Consider the following 20,815-nt stretch of genomic DNA (forward strand, 5'->3'; position numbering starts at 1 on the left):
TACTCCTTTTCTTTTCACTACTGTTTGCAGGATCTAAAATAAACAGTTGACCAAATTCTGCTCCCAGTTACACTGGGATAAAACCAAAGTAATGCCATCAAGTTCAGTAGAGCTAACCAGGATTTGCACTGGTGTCCCACAAACAGTGTGGGTCCCACAAACCGACTCCAGTGATAACGAGAGATTGCCACTTCACATTAGGCTTCTGTTTGACTACCACTGATCTGCTGTGTATTTGGGTCTATGGTGGGAGGCAGGTTATATTCAGTTTGAGATGAACTGCTGGCAGTAGCATAATCTACAATAGACTAGATTCCATCCTCTGATGCAAACAGTGCACTGTGAATTGTGTGAATGCAATTCCAAAAGTTACACATTTCACTGGGGGCAAGGCTGAATATTTCTAATGTTCTGGTTCTAACTTTTCTTTTTCAAAAATGTCCCTAATTTTGATTGCTTTATTCTGGCCTCATACAGGTGGGAGTCTTATTACTAGCCTCTGAAAACAAGAATTAATTTTTCTTGCACGCCAAGATCAAATGCTCTGTCATTAAAATTCTTTAATGGCTGTATCCTCCTCCTTCCTTGTACTTACCGTTTGGATGTAATGGATGCAAAATGCTTTCAGAGCATGGCATGAAAGGAGTTCTAAAAGTCAGAAGAATTATTATATTAAACATATTGGAGAGTTTTTATGAATAATCTGATTGCTAAATAACAAGGAATCTCCAAGTTAATGTCAGAATTGCCAGTTACTATCTGAACACAGATATTTAGCTGGGCTTCTCAGGCTGTGAGCCCGGGGGCTCAGGGATGGGAGTGGATCAGGCTGGGATCTACTGGAATTCCAGTGTGACACACCTGGAGGTAACCTAGTGGTGCCAGTGTGATTCTAGCAAGTCTAGGTGTATTTGATGACAGAGATGTGTCCAGCCCCAGAAGCAGAATGCCTACTCTTTTGGATGTTTTTTTCTTCAGGTCACTGTTAGTAAGTGTTTGAGATTATTTTAAATTAACCATTACACTGAGAAGGAGATAGGAAAATTGACAAATTAAAGTCTAGTTTCTGTTCCTGCCCTTAAACTGCTGATTACTCAATCACAAAGGTTTTTGATAAACAATAGTTCATCTGATTTCAGCTGTTGCTGTGTGTTGTAATTTCTCTGTTTCCAGGCCTCTGCTTTTCCCACATTTCTCTAAGTAGTTAAATTCTAGAATTTAAGAGTTTCTTCACCTCCTCCTTTTCCCTGGAGGCGCTCTCATTGTCTGGCTGTTTTTTTTCTTTGGCAGACCTGCATGGGCAAAGATGTTACTCTTCACGTCTCTGCAAGCAACTCCGCTATGCTGCTGTATCAAAAATTTGGATTTAAGACTGAAGAATACATTTTGGATTTTTACGACAAATATTACCCCTTAGATAGCAAGGAGTGCAAGCATGCATTCTTTCTGAGATTGCGACGATAATATATCACGGATACACAGCTCCGTGGAAAACCTGACAGGCTGTATTAAGAGTTGCCATGGATTTCAGCTCAGGAGGTTGGCTGTTAGGGTGCAGTGATGCCATTATCGCTAACATCAGCAGTGATACACTGTATGCTTAATTTGCAATCTGAGATTGATTTATGGCCTCCATGGGGGTGTCGAGCAACAGGCCTGAGAATATGAACTGGGACACAATGGAAGGGGAATTTCCTGCCCTCTTTTTGGAGAGCCCTTTGACAAACAATTAGACTTCAAAGGGGCTGGAGGACATTAAATTTCTCAAACCTAACAGTGTGTTGCAGTGGTTGTGTGTTCAGTATGAAGTTTGTGCAGTGCACAGTATTCTGTAGCAGGAACAGGATGTCAGGTGTGTTCGTAGCTAGGTGAGGTTAGCTACAAGAGCTGCTAAGTCAGCTCTTTGAAATCTTTAAGTCCATCTATCAGTTGTTGAAGCTATAAAGCACCCCTCCAACCATGGGCCCAGCCTTGCTGGCTCCAGCACCCCACCCCCTTATGCCATAGGCAGTCTGGCTTGAGGAATCTTAGCACAAGAGGAGAGGCAGTTGTGAGATTTGAAATCTGATCCTTGCTTTATGGCATTAACCTATTGTAACCTAGCGGGAACAGGGGGCAAAGATGAGGCAGTAACTTTTCTCCGAAGAGCCCAGTCTGTGATTGCAAGGCTCTAAATGTTACCGGGTAAGCCAAGAAAAGTGTTAAGGCAACAAAAAAAGCAAACACAGGGCTTGCCTCACACGGAGGACTAGTCCTTTTCCTACATAGTTTAGCAGCTCCTACTCCCCTTTTACTGCAGGTGAACGGTAGCTTGCCAGATTGTTTTACAGTTTAGCAGGTTGTAGATACGGCAGTCTGTGCATCTGGAACATGAGCCACACCTTCTGCGTAGTCTTAATGTCAGAGCCACATAGCTGCAGAGAACAGATGTGTTTTTTTAAATCCACCTTGTATACATTTCAGGTGCCTAAGTATGGTAGTTGTTGCCTTAATGGAGTCTGCATTCTAATCTGGGCAGAGAGACCGACACTCTGTCTGTTTCTGTACAGCCAAGGTAAGCCCTCCCTGAGACACATATGTAATTGGTACTAGAAAAAACTCATGACTTTTGAAACCATTTGAGAACTATCTGCCCTGCCATCTGTGCACATTTCCAAATATTTTATGACTGTGTGTGAAAATCCTTGATGTTACTGATGTTAAGAGTTAGCTGTTTCCGGAAAGTTCTGTCCTTGAGTGAAATTAAAGACCTTCTCTTGGACAAGCCCAGCTGCAGTCATATAGTGTGTTCATTTATTTTTCCCACCATTCACTTCTACTGTCTTTTTTTGATGTTGAGGGCTCCTTACACTCGCCTCTATTGCGCAACTGCATAAGGGCCATAGAGGATCTTGCCTTAACAGGCCCTTTCCACACACTCCAGAAGACAACATAAAAAGTGTTTGATTATGATGAAATCAAGCAGTTATCTTAAATAATCCATGGAAATGAAACTGTTTTTTGGATTTTAAGACAAAATATGCAGTGAGATTTTCAAGACACCCTTAACTTTGTATGTGCACAACTGTGCCCCATCCAAGAGAGGAAGGATGGGCCAGTGATTAGGGCACTAGCCTAGGACTTGAAGATCCAGCTTCAATTCCCTGCTCTACCACAGACTCCTGGTGTGACTGTGAGCAAGTCACCTATCCTCTCTGTGCCTCAGTTTCCCATCTGTAAAATGGGGGGAATGGCACTTCCATACCTCACGGGTGGTGTTAAGCAAAATATATTCTTGATTGTGAAGTGTTCTGACACAATGCCAATAGAGGACAAATAAGTTAAATAGATTCCTCTGCAGTTTTGTGGGCAAGTGAGATATAAGCACAAGTGACAATACAGAGATGGCTACATTCTCTGACTTGTAAATATTGCTTGTCCATGTAAAGGCAGCCAGTTAGCTGTCTAAATTCTGCGCCTGGTTCCTACAGTTTATTGTACTCCCAGAACTGGGGGGTTAAAATGAGATACCTGATTACCATGATTAATATACTCTGCAGTGTGCTATTGTGCTGTCGATGCATACACAAAATCCCTTTCACAAAGTGCTACCTTGTTGAGGTCCCTTTGGAAATGTGGTTCTCATCTATTCGTCATAATGTTCTTCTGGTGTGAAAGCAGGATGCCACCAGAACTGGCAGTAAAATCGCTCTCGCAGGCAGTCTAGCAAGACATCGCTGGCATTGAATGGCCATGGAAATGAAAGCAACCTTGAGCCCCATGAAAGTCCTTCCGAGTTGAATCTGAAGTACGTGGGTGGGGCTATGCTGCTCGTGTTGTACCTGTCCAGGGTGGGTTTGGATTGATGGCTCTATAGGATATGGAGTTTGTTTTCACTTGTGACTCAAACTGCTATAGTGTCTCAAAATTCAGCTGCTTCTATTTTATCAGCTAACCAGGCAGAATGCAGAAAAGCTCATTAAACTGACGTTTCCTTTAGAGATGATGGGCTGGGCCGTCCCCAGTATGAGAGATCAGGGTCAGGTCCTTAGGCTGGTAGCATTGAGGAGGCAGCATGTCCAGTCCTGGGGAAGCACTTCCTTCTCTACGGTGCAGTTTTGATGGGTTCCAAGGGAGCTGTGCACAGCCTTTCCCCATTAGACAGTCACCACACCATGAGGCCTTTGAGGGGGTGGGAGTCCAATGAGGGAATTCTTTGTGCTCAGAGGACCCACCTGAAGAGGTAAAAAGGCAGTTTTACATCCCAGAATATTAACCGTTGGTCTCCCCAACCACCAGCTATGGTTGTACTATGGGGTGACTCCAGTCTCCTTTCCTCTCACATGTTGAATCTATCTTAGGCCTTGTCTACACTATAAAGTTTTGTCCATAAAAGTTATGCCGCCTTAATTGAAGCCACTGTTGCATGTCCACCCTAGCTCCCTGTGGGGGCAGAACACATCCACACTAACAACTCTTGCATCAGACCCAGAGAGCAGTGCACTGTGGTACCTATCCCACTGTGCAACTGGCCGCAGGGTGCTTTGGGAAGGGTTTGCCATGCCTCATTGGGCAGGTACAGCATCACATGGGGCAGGTTTCTCAATCCCATCCTTGTCAGCCACTTTTCAACTGAAGCGTGGTGCGGGAGGGAGAGGAGAGCAGTGTGTCTGGGGTGCGGGAGACAGCAGGCAGACTGACCGACCTACCATGCGGCAAGGTGAGGGGGACACCCTCCCATGTCATCCCCCAGCTCTGCTTGGCACAGCAGCCTCTCCCGAAACAACCCGCTCTGCCTGTCTGCGTACCTATGGTTCTGGGATTCCTGCTGAGTTCTCCCACAGCCGTATCCTGAGCACCTCCGTGAGCTCAGCTCTCCCTGCTGAGGAATGTCAAAGCAGCCCAGCAGTCCCCTCTCCCATGCTCCCCCACCCCCGCTCCCTGCAGCAGCAGTCTGCCTGCCCCTGTGTTCCCAGTGCAGGGCAGAACAGCAGCATTCCCCGCTAATGATTTGCTCTTTGTTCCCGAAAGGGAGCAGCAGGCTCAGCTGTCAGATACTTTCCAGAGTTTTGAAGCAGAGGGGCGCATGCCTGCAGGGCAGCAGAGATCAAAACAGTGAGCAGAGCGGTCACCACAGGCATTGTGGGATACTGGTGGAAGCCAGTTATGTCAACAATGCAAACAGCAGTGTCTACGCTGATGCTTTGTTGCTTTAATTTTGCTATAAAAAGCTCTATGCCTCTCGTGGAGGTAGTTTTATTTTGTCGGGAAAACAGCAGATTTTTGACCCCTAAAGTAGCTTTGTAGTGTGTACACGTCCCCTGTTTTGTCGGCAAAAGGCAGCTTTTGCTGACAGAACTTTGTTGTGTAGAAAAGGCCTTACATAAATGGAAAAGGGACCCAGAACTCTGAACTTCCAAATGGCTCTTTGCCGTTCAAGGCCACTAGTATGAAAACAAGCGCACACACAAATCTCCATGGGGCAGCTGGCTTTCTCTGGAATAGCTAGAGCCCTCTGGTAGAGTGTAAGTAGAGCATGCTATTCACTACTGAGCTTTCCTTTCCTTTCCGCCTCAGCCATTTGACTGCCAAGCAATCTTACCACTGATTAAAAAAACAACACCCCATCAACTTGAATTATGTTGCAGCTCCACTGAGCTGTACAGTGACTGTGCAATTCCAATTGCTAAACCAGCACCTTGGCATAGCCAAATTCAGCTGAGCAATCTTACCTTTGTGACTAATAACTGAATTTCACCTTCCTCCTACGGGACAAAAATCCATCTAAGTGGCCTTACCTGTGTAGGTTAATATTACGTGATAGGGAAGCTGCCTGTGCCAGCAATGCCCCCTCTGCTATGTACATTGGTCAAACTGGACAGTCTCTACGTAAAAGAATAAATGGACACAAATCAGACATCAAGAATTATAACATTCAAAAACCAGTTGGAGAACACTTCAATCTCTTTAGTCACTCGATTACAGACCTAAAAGTTGCAATTCTTCAACAAAAAAACTTCAAAAACAGACTCCAGCCAGAGACTGCTGAATTGGAATTAATTTGCAAACTGGATACAATTAACTTAGGCTTGAATAAAGACTGGGAGTGGATGTGTCATTACACAAAGTAAAACTATTTCCCCTTGTTTATTCCGCCCCCCACTCTCCACTGTTCCTCAGATGTTCTTGTCAACTGCTGGAAATGGCCCACCTTGATTATCACTACAAAAGGTTCCCCTTCCCCCCTGCTGGTAATAGCTCACCTTAAGTGAGCACTCTCCTTACAGTGTGTATGGTAACACCCATTGTTTCATGTTCTCGATCTATATAAATCTCCCCACTGTATTTTCCACTGAATGCATCCGATGAAGTGAGCGGGAGCTCACGAAAGCTTATGCTCAAATAAATTTGTTAGCCTCTAAGGTGCCACAAGTCCTCCTTTTCTTTTTGTGAAAACAGACTAACACTGCTACTACTCTGAAACCTGAATTTCATTGGGGTCATCTTGCATCTAGATCTGCAACATAAGATGAGCAAGATAGGCAAAAGAGATTGTTTTATAATTACCTGAGCACTAAATAATTTGGGCAAAATCATGCTTGGCACTTCACCTTGACAGAGGAATCTAATTACTCTTTGGACAAACAAGGCTGGGAACTGGCAAAGTCTGGTACAGATACTGCAGTGGTTCTCAAACTCCTGTATTTGTGACCCCTTTCACATAGCAAGCCTCTGAGTACGACTTCCCCGTATAAATTAAAAACACTTTTCAATATATTTAACACCATTATAAATGCTGGAGGCAAAGTGGGGTTTGGGGTAGAGGCTGACAGCTTGCGACCTCCTATGTAATAACCTCAGAACCCCCAGTTTGAGAACCCCTGATATAATGCTACAATCTCGTGTGTACATGTACTTTACACAGCTACAAACATACATGGTGGAGCATTCTGACTGTTTGCAGACTAACAGGATAAATTGCTATCACCCATCTCACGTGCACTATGGTCACTCATCCCTCTCCACCAAGACTAAGAATATTCCAGACCAATGAGCAGCTTCTAATAGCTGTCATTTAAAAAAAATCAACCTGACACAAAAAAATGTTTCCTCCTTTCCCCACAAAACTGGATTTGTGCCTGTTTTCGTTCGGCTGTAGGAAGCACTGAATGGCCTAAGGACAAACACAGAGCATCACAAGCAACATGTAAAGTAACATGCTGTGGGATGTCCTACTACAAAGAGCTGGGGCAAAGAAGGATGACTGTCCAAATCCATTACGCAGGCAGTTAGGCGACCTGTCCATATCGCACAAAAGCAACATGCTGAACTGGTTACAGAGACAACCATATGGCAGCCCAGGCCCGTGACAGGAGCAAAACACCATGAGCATTTGAGGGCTACACAGAACGTTAGACATATTCTGTGCTGTCACAAAAATCATGTTTAGAGCCAGTCATACCATTAACTGGCTACAAATTCCATGAGATGTTATTGTATAGATAAGGCCTTAGGACTTGAGCCACAAAATTCTTATTCACTAATCCGTACTCATGGGAGAAAGGGCTTGCATGATTCGGCCTGTACAGTGCACCTATTGTGTAATCAGAGACAGATTTTCAAAGCCAACTAGGTGATTTTGCCACACAAATACCATTGAGTTATGTGGCTAAATGCCCCAGTCGGCTTTGAACATTTCAACCTTGGTGTAAAACACTAAGTAAATGTATAGTTAAGGTTCCACAAGGAAGCACTCTAAAGTCAGGAAATGAGAAAGTTAAGGTTTAACATGCAACTTTCATTCTATCATTTTGCATGCAGGCATTTATAATGGGATTTTTAGTCATGTGAGCACATAGGATTTCAAATACCATTTTCCTTACAGCCTTACATACACTCACAAATCTAAAATAACGTATGGGCGTGTATTTAAAGGCTAATTTGATCATACACACAAGTAGCACGATTAACCCTAACATTTGTATTTTCCAACTTTTGGCTGCATTTTGAGTTACACAGGAAGTGCTTTGCAACTTGACCTGCAGCAATGACTGCTGGTACAAGCACTATGTCTTTTTGTATTGAATAAGAGTGATTAATTAGCTTTCCCCATGGAGCTAAGCATACAATTGTGCAAAGTGCTGTAAAAAGTTCTTCAACCCAGCTGTTTTAAACTCTTCTTTTTCTTCTTGTTACATTCATTCAAAAATGTTGGTCAAAAATGTTAAACTTTGCCCTAAATATGCTTTTAATAGTCCGTGTTATTTCTGGGTTTGATATTATTTCTATTGCAGTAGCATTTAGAGGCCCCAGCTGAGACTGCAGTCCCATTATGCTGGGCTCTGTAAAAACACTTAGGACTTGTCTGTACACAGGTGTTGCACCGTTTAATTAAAAATGTGATGTTAAATCAACTTAGTTAAACCAGTGCAAAAGTCCTTGTGGACACTCTTATTTTGGTATGGCTTCAGTCAATTACTTATTGACTGAAGCTAACCAAAATAAGACTGGTTTCAGAGTAGCAGCCGTGTTAGTCTGTATTCGCAAAAAGAAAAGGAGGACTTGTGGCACCTTAGAGACTAACCAATTTATTTGAGCATAAGCTTTCGTGAGCTGCAGCTCACTTTTATAGTTGCACATACAACTGTCGCCACATAGAAGTCACATTTAGAAGTTGTACTGGTTTAACTAATGGAGTTCACTGCTCCACCCACCAGATAACACTGCCTCGATAGGATCTGTCCTACATTTTTTTAATGCCTATTCTCCTTTAATATTTTCTGTGATATATAATGTATTCATAAGAACAATGTTTACAGGAACTCATCTATTCCTAACTGAGTAAGCCAGATTCTCACCTAGTAACAAAACAATGTTTCCAGCCAGTTTATTGCCTGGCCTAGAGGTAAATACAGTTGGCAGGAGACTTCTTCATCTCTCCTGAGAATACAGTTACAGATTGTTAATGTCTAGTTTGTAAGGGATGTTAAAAGAAACATGTTCAAGTTTTGTACTGTCCTCAGATCATTGCATCTATTTGAAGTGGACAGGAAAAAAACACCTCTGTAGGAGACTTTTAAGTTACACAGTTCTATTCAGACCCTTATAGTGTGATCACAGTAATCGTTCTCAATTATTGTGGGTTCTTGCTACTGAAGTACTATAATCTTATAGGAGATCTTTTTATTCAGTTGTAAGGCATGGGATTTATCATGGTATTCCAAAAGAAACCTTTCCACATGTATTGAAACACACATGCTGTTGACTCAGATTACACTTATATCTTGATGACTGATAAGTATAAAATCTTGGATGGCCAATCAGAAAGTTCTGTGACTGAGCCCAGTTCATGATTTTTAAAAAAAAACACTTTAAATATGAAGTTAAATGGTCACATTTTGGGCTTAATTGACAGCAGGCATCCCTGAATGCTGTCTTTGTGGTATTAAGCACGCACCCATACCCGTAGAGAGTATTCATGCCAGCAACAGAAATGGTCCTCAGAACAGGGGTATGTGGGGCTGCATCAACATCAGCCAGGCCTCACAATGTGACCACTATACCCCACCAGGCTTCCCTTGTCCTTTCAAGAGAACTAAGAAACTTCAACGTTCTTGTGTGCCTGGCTGCTCCCACTGAACTTCACCATGCTTTCATCATGAGTACACCAGCTCTTATATAATTTTTCCCATAACATCAAGAAGGGCCAACAATCCTAGCACCCCACCATAATCCCACCCTAGAGAGCAGGCTTTCCTAGAGTGTGACTTTTGTGGAAGTGACATTGTAATAACCACACTGGGGAGGTTCTATGTCTGATACGTCTTCATGATTTCCTGACCAAACTTGTTCAGTTTACAAGTAAAACAATGGATTTTTAACTGCCAGTCCTGCAGACTCAGCCTGGCATCAAAAACTCAAGGATGTTTTTTTCTGGCTCATGTATTACCAACCATAAAAATTCTGCAATCAAAATTTAGCTAATTGTTCTACCAATGATGCACAAACAAAAATACAATCCAGCTTACTCTCTTGGCTCTGGAATGTTTACAGGAATAAAAAGTAGCACAAACTTATTGATAGTCAGTAAGGTCAGCAGCTTTGACTACAAATGGGACCATGTTTTTAAGTAAGATAGCACCACTTTTACAGAGTTGCTTTTAAGATTGGAGCTGCCCTTTAAGAACTTCTCCATCTTTGCTGTTTCTGAAGCTGGAAATCAAGTTTATATGGGAAAAATATGAGGCCTGTATAATCAGCACAAAAACTGAAGGCTGAAGGAGGAAAGACTCAGAGACCACCCTCAAAGGGCCTATGTCTTCACTGCAGAATTAGTTCAGGCTCTTACTTGGTGTTGCCTCTCTAACCCCTTTCCCGATCACACAGAAACTTCTCATACAAATTTAGTTATACTTTCAGTCTGACACAGCTGGAGATGTGAATTAAAGGCCGGGTTCCACTTTCACTTGGGCTGGCAACCAGCCCACTTTGAAGTGAGGACACAGGTAAACCACTTTTGTGCAGACAGTTCTCCAATGCCTTCCCACACGCCCCCCATGTTCTCAAAAGGACAAACAAGTTCTCACACAATTCACTGGGAAATAATAAAAGAGCAGCTGACCTTACTGCAGCACAAAGAACCATAGGCAGTCAGTCCCCAGCAGTTCTAGCCACACACATGGGTGAGCGTAGCACCAGTGAGGGTGCAGTAACTGGGGTATGGCTTTGAGGTGTGGCAACTCACGCATCGGCCAGACTAACCCAGCTGCTGATCACCTGGGCTAACTCTGCAGTGAAGAGCTGCTGAAGCTTTTCTTTATATATGAGGAAATATCCACAATTACTGCAATGGGTTCTGTGCCAAGAGCACAACCTGCCCCAAATACCAATGCATTATCCAAGTAATGGTATACCAGAGGACCCCCTCCTCCTCCGCAGCAGAATGGCCAGCTGATAAGTAGAATAATTCCAAACCTTGATTGTGCCATCATTCACTCATGACAAACAAGGCAGTTTCTTCACTTATGACAAACAAGGCATCTGAGTTCAAAAACAGTGCAGCCTGCTTTAAAGTAGATCTATTTCCATTCACAGGAAATAATGTTGAGAATCTGGATTAGAGACATATTCTTTCTGACACAGGGATGAGGACAAAGCAGTTTTGATTTCTTTGCAGAAATATATAACAATTTTATTGAAAGTTAAGGCCTACATTTGCAGCAGTAAGCTCTGATTTTCGATACATGTTTTGAGACACCTATAGTCTGATTTTCAGAGGCGCTAAACATGCCCACAGCTCCATCTGAAGCCAGTGGTGTTACACCTCCAAAAATCCTGGCCCTTGGGTCTCAAGTTGGGTACCCAAAAATTGAGGCACCTAAAATGAGTGAATATTTCTAAAAATTTGGACTGGATGCCAGATATTCCACTTACTTAAGGAGAAACATCAAGGGCTACTACCTGGGTACTACCTGGCTATAATATTAATTTGCAAGTTCAGTGCACTATGAATTATGCACACACTACGGAACAAGTTTTTAAACACGAAGACTCAAAGTCCGTAGGTAAAAATGTGTACCCAGTAACTGAAGGCACAACCTGGGTACCTGCTCAGAAAAATGGTCATTTAGGAATCAATAATACAATTTAAAGGTCAAATAATCAAGTACTCAAAAATTCCAAAGGCTGAGCAACAGTGCTCCCTTGTGCATCTGCCTCAAGGCCCCCCAGCACCTCCACAGCATCAATGAGCAGCTCTAGCTGAAATGGACACACTACTTGGCATTTATCCCCCTGAGACACTGCTCTGTTTCAGCAGCAGGAGATATCTCTCAGATCCACTGTGAGCTATTATCTGCAGTGTAACATGAATATTTTTCCCAGTGGGAAAAATTCAGTCCCCCATATCAAATCATATAAATGATTAACCAACCTTTTAATCACCTAGAAGAGTTCTGTAGTGTGTAACTGTGGACACTATAATGGGAAAAAAGATGCCTTCCTTCACCTTCACCATAACAAGATCCAGTGGCAGTTAATTAAGGCCTGTGTTATGCAGCAGGTCAGATTTCAGGGGTCAACAACTTTGAGAAGTGGCATGCCAAGTCTTCGTTAATTTAAGGTTTCACGTGCCAGTAATAAATTTTACATTTACAGGGGCCCCCCGACAGAACCCCAGACTGGCAGCGGGTTGAGCAGTGCCGGCGGCCAGGACCCCAGCTGGCAGGGGCTGGCGGCAGGAACCCCAGACCGGCAGCACGGGCGGCAGACAGAACCCCAGACCGGCAGCACGCTGAGCTGCTCAGCCCGCTGCCGGTCTGGGGTTCCATCTGCCAGCCCCTGCCAGCCAGGTTCCCGGCCGCCGGCCCCGCTCAGCCCGCTGCCGGCCCAGGGTTCCGTCCATCCAGGCCAACAGCAGGCTGAGCGGGGCCAGCGGCCGGGAAACTGGCCGTTAGCAGAGTGCCACTAAAAATCAGCTCGCGTGCTGCATTTGGCATGCGTGCCGCAGATTGCCAACCCGTTTGATTAGACGATCACAATAGTCCCATCTGGTGTGGTAACCTGCAACCATAGAGTTTTGAACATCAAAAGCTCTTTATTCTGCAGAGCAGTCAGACTGGCCACAAGACTTCCACCAGGAATATTCTCTCTCCACGGTTGTAGGGAATCAGTCTACCATTGTGACCTATGAAGATGAAGCTAGTATAGAAAGTGTCTGAAGCCCACCATACCAATAACAGAAGACAAAAGATCACTATAAAATCTTACCACACCACTGATAGAGCAGTCATTCAGCTGAACAATATTCTCCCTCATGGCGGTCTGGAAACAGAACCAGCAAAAAAGGGTCATTGCCCTGACAGAATAAAGAAGACAATGGTCAGCCCATGACAAAGAAATAATATTTTCCTGCTCAGCTTTCAGGCTGGAGCCAAACACCAGGAGTGAACTATTGGCCTTATGAAGGCAATGGGAGTTTTGCCATTGATTTCAAAGGGGCCAGGATTTCACCCTGACTTGAGCGTGTCCAACACTATGAGTAAAGATGGCAACTGTCTACATGACATGTGATGGCAGCCATAAAATCCTGAGATGATCCGGAACAAACATCATGTAAATGACATTGAAAGTTTTCGTCAAGATAGTTGTGTAATAGCTAGGTGTATTTATAATGAGTTTCAGTGGAACTGAGAAACAGGGTTTGACTAACTCCCTGAAAAAAGCGACAGCATAACCTTTGATTTCTTGTGAATTACAGACACCCACACAGGGCTGTTATTCATCTGCCAATTGTGGCAAACATTCACAAAACAGAACTCCCTTTGGACTGGGTTGTTAAGGATTAGCCTAAGGGGTTGAGTGCCCCACAGTACCTATTATTAAAGTTACAGCATATTTTCCATAAAAGCTTGCTTTTCACATTAAATAAGGAGTTAAGCAGAACATACCAGTAAGAGCTAATTTACTATGCAAACTCAGTAGTGATCTTAGCAGGCAGTTATTACACTTAGACAGCTACAGCTTGTATTGTTCTTTTTCAAACCAGTAGCAACACCACCATCTTTCGTAGTGTTATTCTGTGGGAGCCAGCATATATGAATTGATACACAAAAGCACCACGTTGTGCATCAGATAAGGTTGCTCTGTACATAGCATATCTAACAAAAGGAAATAAGTTAAGACTATCAGAAATATATACCCCAACCTCCTCCACTCAAAGACACACCTCATCTTTAGCACAACCATCATATACCTCAGAATATTAATCAAGCCTCAGTCGGGATGCCAGCCTATCAGCAACCTTTCCCCAAACGGGCCACAATTCTCCACCCCCTCCAACCTCAAGTTCTGTGGTCTGAGGTCAGTCTTTATTGTTGGTGCAGTTGGGATTAGCTCCCTGGACTGTATAGAAGAGGGAGACTAGCAAATACAAGCTATACAAGGGTTTCACTCCCGCCTCAATTATAATATAAAAATTTCATCTTTAGGTAGCACTAAACAAAACTGGCTTTCATGCTTAGATCATAAGCCTCTTGGGGTGGGGACTGTCATTTTTTCCTGTTTGTACAGTGCCAAACATAATGAGGTCCTGGTTTGTAAAGGGCTCCTAGGCATGACTGTAAAACAAATAATAATAGTGCTCATTTAAATCCAAAAAGCAATGAAACCTGAATCAACTGAGCTTGCACCTGTTTGTGTCTGTTCCCTATAAGGGCCCAATCTCTGCTCCCAGCACAGACCCAAACCCATCCTCTCATTCCAGCCTTTCCTTTTCTGGCTACAGGCTCAGACTGACGGGTAGGGGTTGCGATTCACCACCTCAAGTATTAGGGGGTAGCCGTGTTAGTCTGTACCCACAAAAACAAGGAGTCTGGTGGCACCTTAAAGACTAACAGATTTATTTGGGCATAAGCTTTCATGGGTAAAACACCACTTCTTCAGGTTCACCACCTGTGTCACTGCTCATGCCCTGTTCCCAGGATGGGGTGAGCTCTGTCCTGCTCCCCAAACTACCAAGCAGCAGGGCTGGGGCAAAGAAGGGCAACACCGCCACTCAGCGCAGAGTGCCTCAGCCCCTGCCCTGACACATATCAACACCCTCGCAACCCTGACACCCCTAACATCCCCCCTTGGCCCAGTGCCCCCCCCACAGGTCAACAATCCCACAGCCCTAATACCCCCAATGTCCCCCCCACAGCCCCTCCCTCAGCTCAAGCTTTCCACAGCCCTGACACCCCCCACATCCCCCATGCCTCCCCTACAGCCCCCCTCTCAGGTCAACCCCCCCACAGCCCTGACACCCCCACATCTGCGCATGGCCCCAATGCCCTCCCCATGGCCCCTCCCTCAGGCCAACACCCCCCCACGGTCCCGCTCTCATCTAAACACCCCCAAAGCCTTGACACCCCCACAACCCCCATGGCCCCGATGTCCCCACAGCCCCTCCCTCACATCAACCCCCCCCCCCGATCCTCTCTCTCTCTCTCTCTCTCTCACACACACACACCAACACCCCCAAGCCCCGCCCCGCCTCTCTGTGACGCGCTATCCACGCACGAGGGTGCAACCGCTATAACGGCCCGCCCCGCGCAACCCCTCCCCCGCCCAAACTACAGCTCCCAGGGTGCCCCGCGCGCGCGGCCGCGCCCCGTCCCGGCAACCCCCGCGCCGCCGCCGGGATTTGAAGATGAAGTGCCCCGCGGCCGCCGCGCTCCTGCCCGTCGAGTGGCAGCTCTACCTGAGCGAGGCCCGCCTGGCCACCTACCGCAGCTGGCCCTTCACCGAGGGCTGCGCCTGCACCCCGGAGCGGGTGAGGCTGGGAGCTGGGGCCCCGCGCCCGCCCGCCCTGCTCGGGGGCTGGCCCCGTTCCCCGGCCCCAGGCTCCCCGCTCTCCCGGGGCTGCGGGCGGCGGCGACTCCAGGACCCCGGAGCCTTCGGGACTGGGGCCCCGCCCTCCGGAGCGGGGATCTCCGGCCTCTGCCCCGGGCCCCTGCTGTGCCCGCCGCCAGCCCCCGCGGGCCGGGCCGGGCCGGGCCGGGTCAGTCCCCCCTGTCGGGAAGGAGCGCGGTGGTCTTGCTGATCCGGCTTTCTCTTCTCTCCCCCCCCCCCCCCCCCCAGATGGCAGAAGCCGGATTCGTCCACTGCCCCAGCGAGAATGGGCCTGATGTGGTTCAGTGCTTCTTCTGCTTCAAGGAGCTGGAAGGCTGGGAGCCTGAGGATGACCCCATGTAAGTATCCCCGTCCACGGGGGCCACCATCGCCCTGCGCTCTGCCCACAGGTAGAAGCTGCCTGTAACAGGGAGACGAGACCCCTGCAAACCAGGGTGCCGAAGGGTCCCGTGGCCGCATTCATTTTCTTGGCCATGTGGCACGTTGTCTAATTACACATCACTGAAGCTACCCAGCATGTGCCTCTTGGGTGGAGTTGTCTCCTGATTATTGCAGGACTACAGGCTTATGTATTGAATTTATGCTCCTCAGAGGAGAACAAGGCGCCTCTGCTACCCCAGGCCTGCTTTGGTAGCTGGGCCCAACGTTCTCCTAAGTATCACAAGGAAAACGAATGTCCTCTGTGTCCTCAGTAAGTAACTTGAATTTTTACTCAGGAGTGGAGCCAGTCTATTGGACCTCCATAGAAGGAGTTCCACTGTAGGAACCACAGTAGCTTCCCCCCCTCTGGGGGCGTGTGAAAGTCACAGACACAGAGGTCCGCTAAATATGGGAGTGAAGCCAGAGTACCATACTATGCAAGACAGCACATCACTGAGCAGCAACTGGAACACTCCTGTCTTTAGCCTCCTCTAGGACCTTGTTCTTCACTCATGCCAAGTGAGACGTGGTTACGTTCTACTTTTCTTAACTAATAGCAATCAGAACAGAGGACTAGGATCCTTTAAATAGTTCCCTGAACCCACAGCCCAGTTGCTACTATGGGTTTGGGACTGAGCCCTGAGGAGACTGAAGTGGCTGAGAGTGAGGAAAGTACTTTAGGATTGAAATGCCAGCTGAACCTCAATGGTGGAGTGTTTTAGCAAAATACCAGTAACTTGGTATCTTCTCAGTATCGCAGGGTGTGGGGTTGAGGAGTGACTCACTTGTGGTTCTGAGACTAGTGGACATATGGTAGAGCACAGGTTCTCAAACTTTTTGTTGACAGACCCCTTTTCAAATGTAATGTTAATCACAAACTCCCAACTGATAAACTGATTGACAAAAGTATGTATACTTCATATAAACATGTACTGTTAGTAATGGTTTAAGAAAAAGTGTAAGAGATCTGTGAGATGGGTGTGCCTGCTTCTTACTGCAGCCTCTATCCAGAGGCAATGGGTGTGTGTGTGCACGCAGATGTGCCCTGCCAGATTTCTGTCTTCCTTTTGGCCCTGCTACCTGAAGAGCTGATGTAGCAGGGCCGAACAGTGGTGTCTCTCCTTGGCTAGCTGCTGCCTGCTCATGCAGTCAGTAGTTGTGAGGCAACTCCTTCTGATGGCAGGGGGAGATCTCTCTTCTGCAGTGACACACTGCAATTTTTAGTTGCGTGACAGGTGAGGTGGAGGTGGCACTCCCTCCCTGGGCCCATGAACATTTTGATGGCTCCCCCTGCCATCAGAAGGGGTTGCCCCACACCATTGACTCCACAAGCAGGACCCCATATGGCCCCCCAGACATCGCCTCTGCTCATAACATTTTGTGGAGCGCCTGTGCAGTCTCTAAGGACCCCAGTTTGAGAACTCTTGTGGTGGAGGATGGGGTGAAAGCAAGTAACTATTTGTGCCTTTAACATGAACCTGGTCTCCCTTTCCTAGGGATGAGCACAGGAAACACTCCTCTGGCTGCGCTTTTCTCTCCCTCCGTAAGAACCCTGTTGACCTGACACTGCAGGAGTTCCTGAAACTGGACAAGGAACGAACAAGAAACGTGATTGTACGTACAGCTCAGAATTGGGGTGTGTTTTAGGTCTCTATTCCAAAAGGCTAAGGTAGCCTCCAGTCCTAGGACCTGTTGGGCCAGCCAGCATGTCACCTTGAAGTTCCCTCCCTTTGCCCTGGGGGGGAGTGCTGAGCTCTAGTACCTTGTCCTTTTCCACCAAGCTGAGTGTGATACTCCCTGTACTAAGCTGAAGGAATTTTATTTTTGATCTTTCCAGAAAAAGCAAATCTCTCAGAAAGTGACGGAGTTTAAGGAAGAATCAGAGCGTGCACGTCGTGATATTGAGAAGCTGGTCTCCTAGGCCCCTGCGACTTGCTTGTGTGCAGTGTCTGACTTGTATACATGTTCTCTAGAGTTGCCTCTTTGTGCCTGCGTGGTGGTGGTAGTTCAGGTCCCTTTCACGCAAGGATCAAAGGGATGTATACTTATAAACAAAGGGGGAGATTTTCAGAATCATCTAAGGCGTTTAGGACTGCAACTACCATTGATGTTTGTGTTCCTAAATCTCTTACATGACTCTGCAAACCTCCTTTGAAATTATTTTGTCTCATGTTGACACATAAATAAATGTCTCAAGGAAACAACGCACAATGATTTATTTAACTGCTCAAACTGACTATTCTCTAGTGAAGTGTATCAATCTCTCCTATTAGAATAGTTCACATACATTCTTTTTATTTTAAAATGTAAGTTAATCACAGTAACTGCTGTCTTAAGGGCACCACTGCAAAAGTGGTGAAAGATCCATTTAAGATATTTCCAACAGCACCCTAATCTTAAAGGCACAATTACTCTCCTTGGGCTCAATCCTGTAGTTCTTACAAGTATAAGAAGATTACTTATGATTTTGATATCAAAAGGTGTCAGCTACTTGCTTGATTCAAAGTCCTAGTCAGTTTTAAAAAAAAAAAAATGCATCGCCAAGGCTTGCTGTCTTTTAAAAACCAAAAAAACCCACTTTCTTCCTCTCACACACACACAGCATCCAGCTCTGCCTTGGATAAGAAAGCTCCAATCAAGCCATGGCCAGACTGATATTCTTGGGCTTGGTCAGTTTGTCCAGCATTCCCTGTCCAAGTTTACTAGCAAACAATGAAATTATTTCCTCATTCCCAGTCTTCAGTGCCAAGTCATATGCTGATAAGCCTTTTCCATTCTTCTTTTTAATGTTTGCATTACAGCTGTAAATAAAGAACAGGCTGCTTAAGCTAATTTAGAAAAGGAATCTGTTTCAATTCACTACAACTCAAAAGTAAATCACAGAGGGTCAGATTCTGATGCTTACTCGTGTTACAATGTAAGTGATGATATCTGAGTCTGGCCCTGGGTCCTGTTGTACATGTACAGCACAGTATTAAGTTGCGGGCACTCAGCTCCTTGCTGGATGAAGCCCATACCTGTTACTGATTACACGTAGCCCAGAGTTGCACTGGATGCCACAACAGCAGAACTTACCCTAACAAGACTTTGATGCATTTCTTTCCCTCTAATCCAAGCAAAGCTGCCTCATGAAGAGCAGTGGTGTTATGCCTGTGTAGGTGGAAAACAGGGGGTACTCAAATAATTTATATTATTTAAAAAGAAAGTCATGACTTTATTTAAAGGAATGTTTGATCTCTACTAGTATATCAACTGCCTCAAACTAGGTGGGAAAATCAAGGACCAACAAATGTAGTCTCCGGTGAGGTGGCTATCCTCTCCTTTTTGATAGGGAGAAATGGTGGAGGAGAGAGAGGGGGGGGGGGGGGGGACAAGGAAGGTACCAGTGACGGGAAGATTGAGGGGAAGGGTTTAGGAGGAGGATTGAGGCTTTGTAGAGCTAAAATATGGGGCCACATTTTCAAAGCTGGCCAATTAAAGTGAAGCAATAAAAGGGGGAGTTGTCTGTTGATTGACCTGTTTGCAGCTGTGGGTGTGTGTGTGTTTGGTTTTGAAAATTTGATTCATGGTCGCTTTAGGAGATTTTAGTCCCTTTTGGTGAAATTAAGTCTCAAGTCCCCCTGCTGGTCAAACTCTATAGAGGATTCTTGTTAGAAATTGCTCACTTACGGTCCTGACTGCTGGTCAATATCAGCACCTTTCTGAACAAGAACTGGAACCACTTCATCATGTCTGTTTAGGACAGCAACTGTTAAAGCAGGTCGGTCTTCACTGTTGGTGCAGTTTGGGTCAGCTCCCTGGAATGTGCAGAAAAGGACTAGCTTATTACAAGCTATACATGTTTCAACTTGCCTCCCCGATTTAATATAACAAATTCAGCTTTAGTTGTCACATGTACTGTCACAGTCTCTCTCAAATCTGCTTTAACGTTCAAAACACTAAAGAAACAGCCAAACCTGGAAAATTCAACTTTCATGTATTTGTCTTTTTTCGGTCAAGCCCTTGTGGTTGTGCCGAGCACAAAACCAGAGTAATCACATGGGAGGGAGAAAAGGAGTACTTGTGGCACCTTAGAGACTAACCAATTTATTTGAGAGGGTCAAAGGCTTCCCCACCCATTTGGAGGAAAGACATTGCAGCTACTTTGTGGCCACAACTCCAGGCAGAGGTGGTGGTAGTGTTGTTGTGATGATGAATTTGGCCAATGGAGGACTCCCCAACCTGCTTTCACCTCAGAGCTCTCGCTCTTCTTGCGTTCTACTGTGCAGTATATCACCATGCAGTTAAGGTGCATGCCCTACTTTAGGGCAGGCTTGTGGCAGTTCTTCTAAGGATTTGACCTTAACCCATAAAATGGTTACAGAAAAGGTTACTTTTTTCCTTACTGCAATGCTGCTGGTGTGACGAGGGCAAACTTCTCATGTATCTGTTCATTATCAATTTTGGAAGAGGATATATGAAAGTAGATTTTCCTGTTTCTTTTTATTTAAACATTCATTTTCTTTAATTCTGGGGGCAGTAAGGCCCAGAGCCTCAAAAATATTTAGGACTGGTCTACAGTACACAGTTAGGCTGACTTAACTACATCGTCCACGGCTGTGTAAAACATCATGCCATGTGTAATGTAATTAAGCTGCTCTAAGCCCCAGTGTATCACTGCTTGGATGATGGAAGAATTAATCTGTTGTCTTAGCGACAGCGTCCTGGAGAGGTGGATTCACTACACTGACAGAAGAACCCCTTCCATTGCTGTCGTAAGTGCCTATGCTACAGCGGCACAGCTGCTGTAGCATTTCTAGTGCAGAGGTTCCCTTAGGCTCCTAATTTCCATTGAAATCAGTGGAAGTTAGAAGCCTAAGTACTTTTGAGGATCTAGGCCTAAAAGCTCTACTGCAGTGATTGCCCTGGGAACAATCGTGTTGGGTTATGTTTATTATTTTTCTTTTTAAAAGTCATGAAGGCAGGACTAAAGTTTTAAAAAAGAGTAATTTCTAGTTCAGGTTTTCAAGACACCGATCCAGGCCCA

At 45.4% G+C, this 20,815-nt stretch overlaps 3 protein-coding genes and 1 long non-coding RNA gene across 9 annotated transcripts in view; 2 read left to right on the forward strand and 2 right to left on the reverse strand.

Moving 5' to 3' along the window:
• Positions 1-2,739, forward strand: part of KAT14 (lysine acetyltransferase 14) — a 21,920-nt gene extending 19,181 nt beyond the window's left edge. For all 3 annotated transcript variants that reach the window (XM_074949716.1, XM_074949719.1, XM_074949718.1), the window contains one exon: positions 1,291-2,739. In XM_074949716.1, the coding sequence (XP_074805817.1) occupies positions 1,291-1,464 (174 nt within the window). In that variant the 3' untranslated portion in view covers positions 1,465-2,739. The remainder of the gene's footprint in view (positions 1-1,290) is intronic.
• Positions 2,076-13,542, reverse strand: LOC141985512 (uncharacterized). Its single transcript, XR_012638948.1, has 4 exons — positions 13,428-13,542; positions 12,748-12,835; positions 5,778-5,864; positions 2,076-4,214 (listed from the first exon to the last, which is right to left on the reverse strand). It is a non-coding gene; the product is annotated as an uncharacterized LOC141985512 (long non-coding RNA).
• A 1,582-nt stretch (positions 13,543-15,124) lies between these two features.
• On the forward strand, positions 15,125-18,534 carry LOC141985515 (baculoviral IAP repeat-containing protein 5-like). Its single transcript, XM_074949726.1, has 4 exons — positions 15,125-15,289; positions 15,598-15,707; positions 17,286-17,403; positions 17,627-18,534. The coding sequence occupies exons 1-4, from the start codon at positions 15,167-15,169 to the stop codon at positions 17,708-17,710; spliced, it is 435 nt and encodes a 144-aa protein (XP_074805827.1). The 5' UTR covers positions 15,125-15,166; the 3' UTR covers positions 17,711-18,534.
• Positions 18,021-20,815, reverse strand: part of DZANK1 (double zinc ribbon and ankyrin repeat domains 1) — a 34,484-nt gene continuing 31,689 nt past the window's right edge. For all 4 annotated transcript variants that reach the window (XM_074949723.1, XM_074949721.1, XM_074949722.1 and 1 more), the window contains exons 19-21: positions 19,459-19,586; positions 18,865-18,939; positions 18,021-18,590 (exon numbers count right to left, since the gene is read on the reverse strand). In XM_074949723.1, the coding sequence (XP_074805824.1) occupies positions 18,425-18,590; positions 18,865-18,939; positions 19,459-19,586 (369 nt within the window). In that variant the 3' untranslated portion in view covers positions 18,021-18,424. The remainder of the gene's footprint in view (positions 18,591-18,864; positions 18,940-19,458; positions 19,587-20,815) is intronic.

The sequence above is a fragment of the Natator depressus genome, chromosome 3 (assembly GCF_965152275.1).
Source record: "Natator depressus isolate rNatDep1 chromosome 3, rNatDep2.hap1, whole genome shotgun sequence".
In the NCBI taxonomy this organism is placed as follows: Eukaryota; Metazoa; Chordata; order Testudines; family Cheloniidae; genus Natator; species Natator depressus.

Bases quoted from the DNA above. Each gene is read 5' to 3' on its own strand.
- LOC141985515 (XM_074949726.1), top strand. From the start codon at position 15,167: ATGAAGTGCCCCGCGGCCGCCGCGCTCCTGCCCGTCGAGTGGCAGCTC. The intron at 15,290-15,597 runs GTGAGGCTGGGA...CCCCCCCCCCAG, and splicing joins GCGCCTGCACCCCGGAGCGG to ATGGCAGAAGCCGGATTCGT. The intron at 15,708-17,285 runs GTAAGTATCCCC...TCCCTTTCCTAG, and splicing joins GAGCCTGAGGATGACCCCAT to GGATGAGCACAGGAAACACT.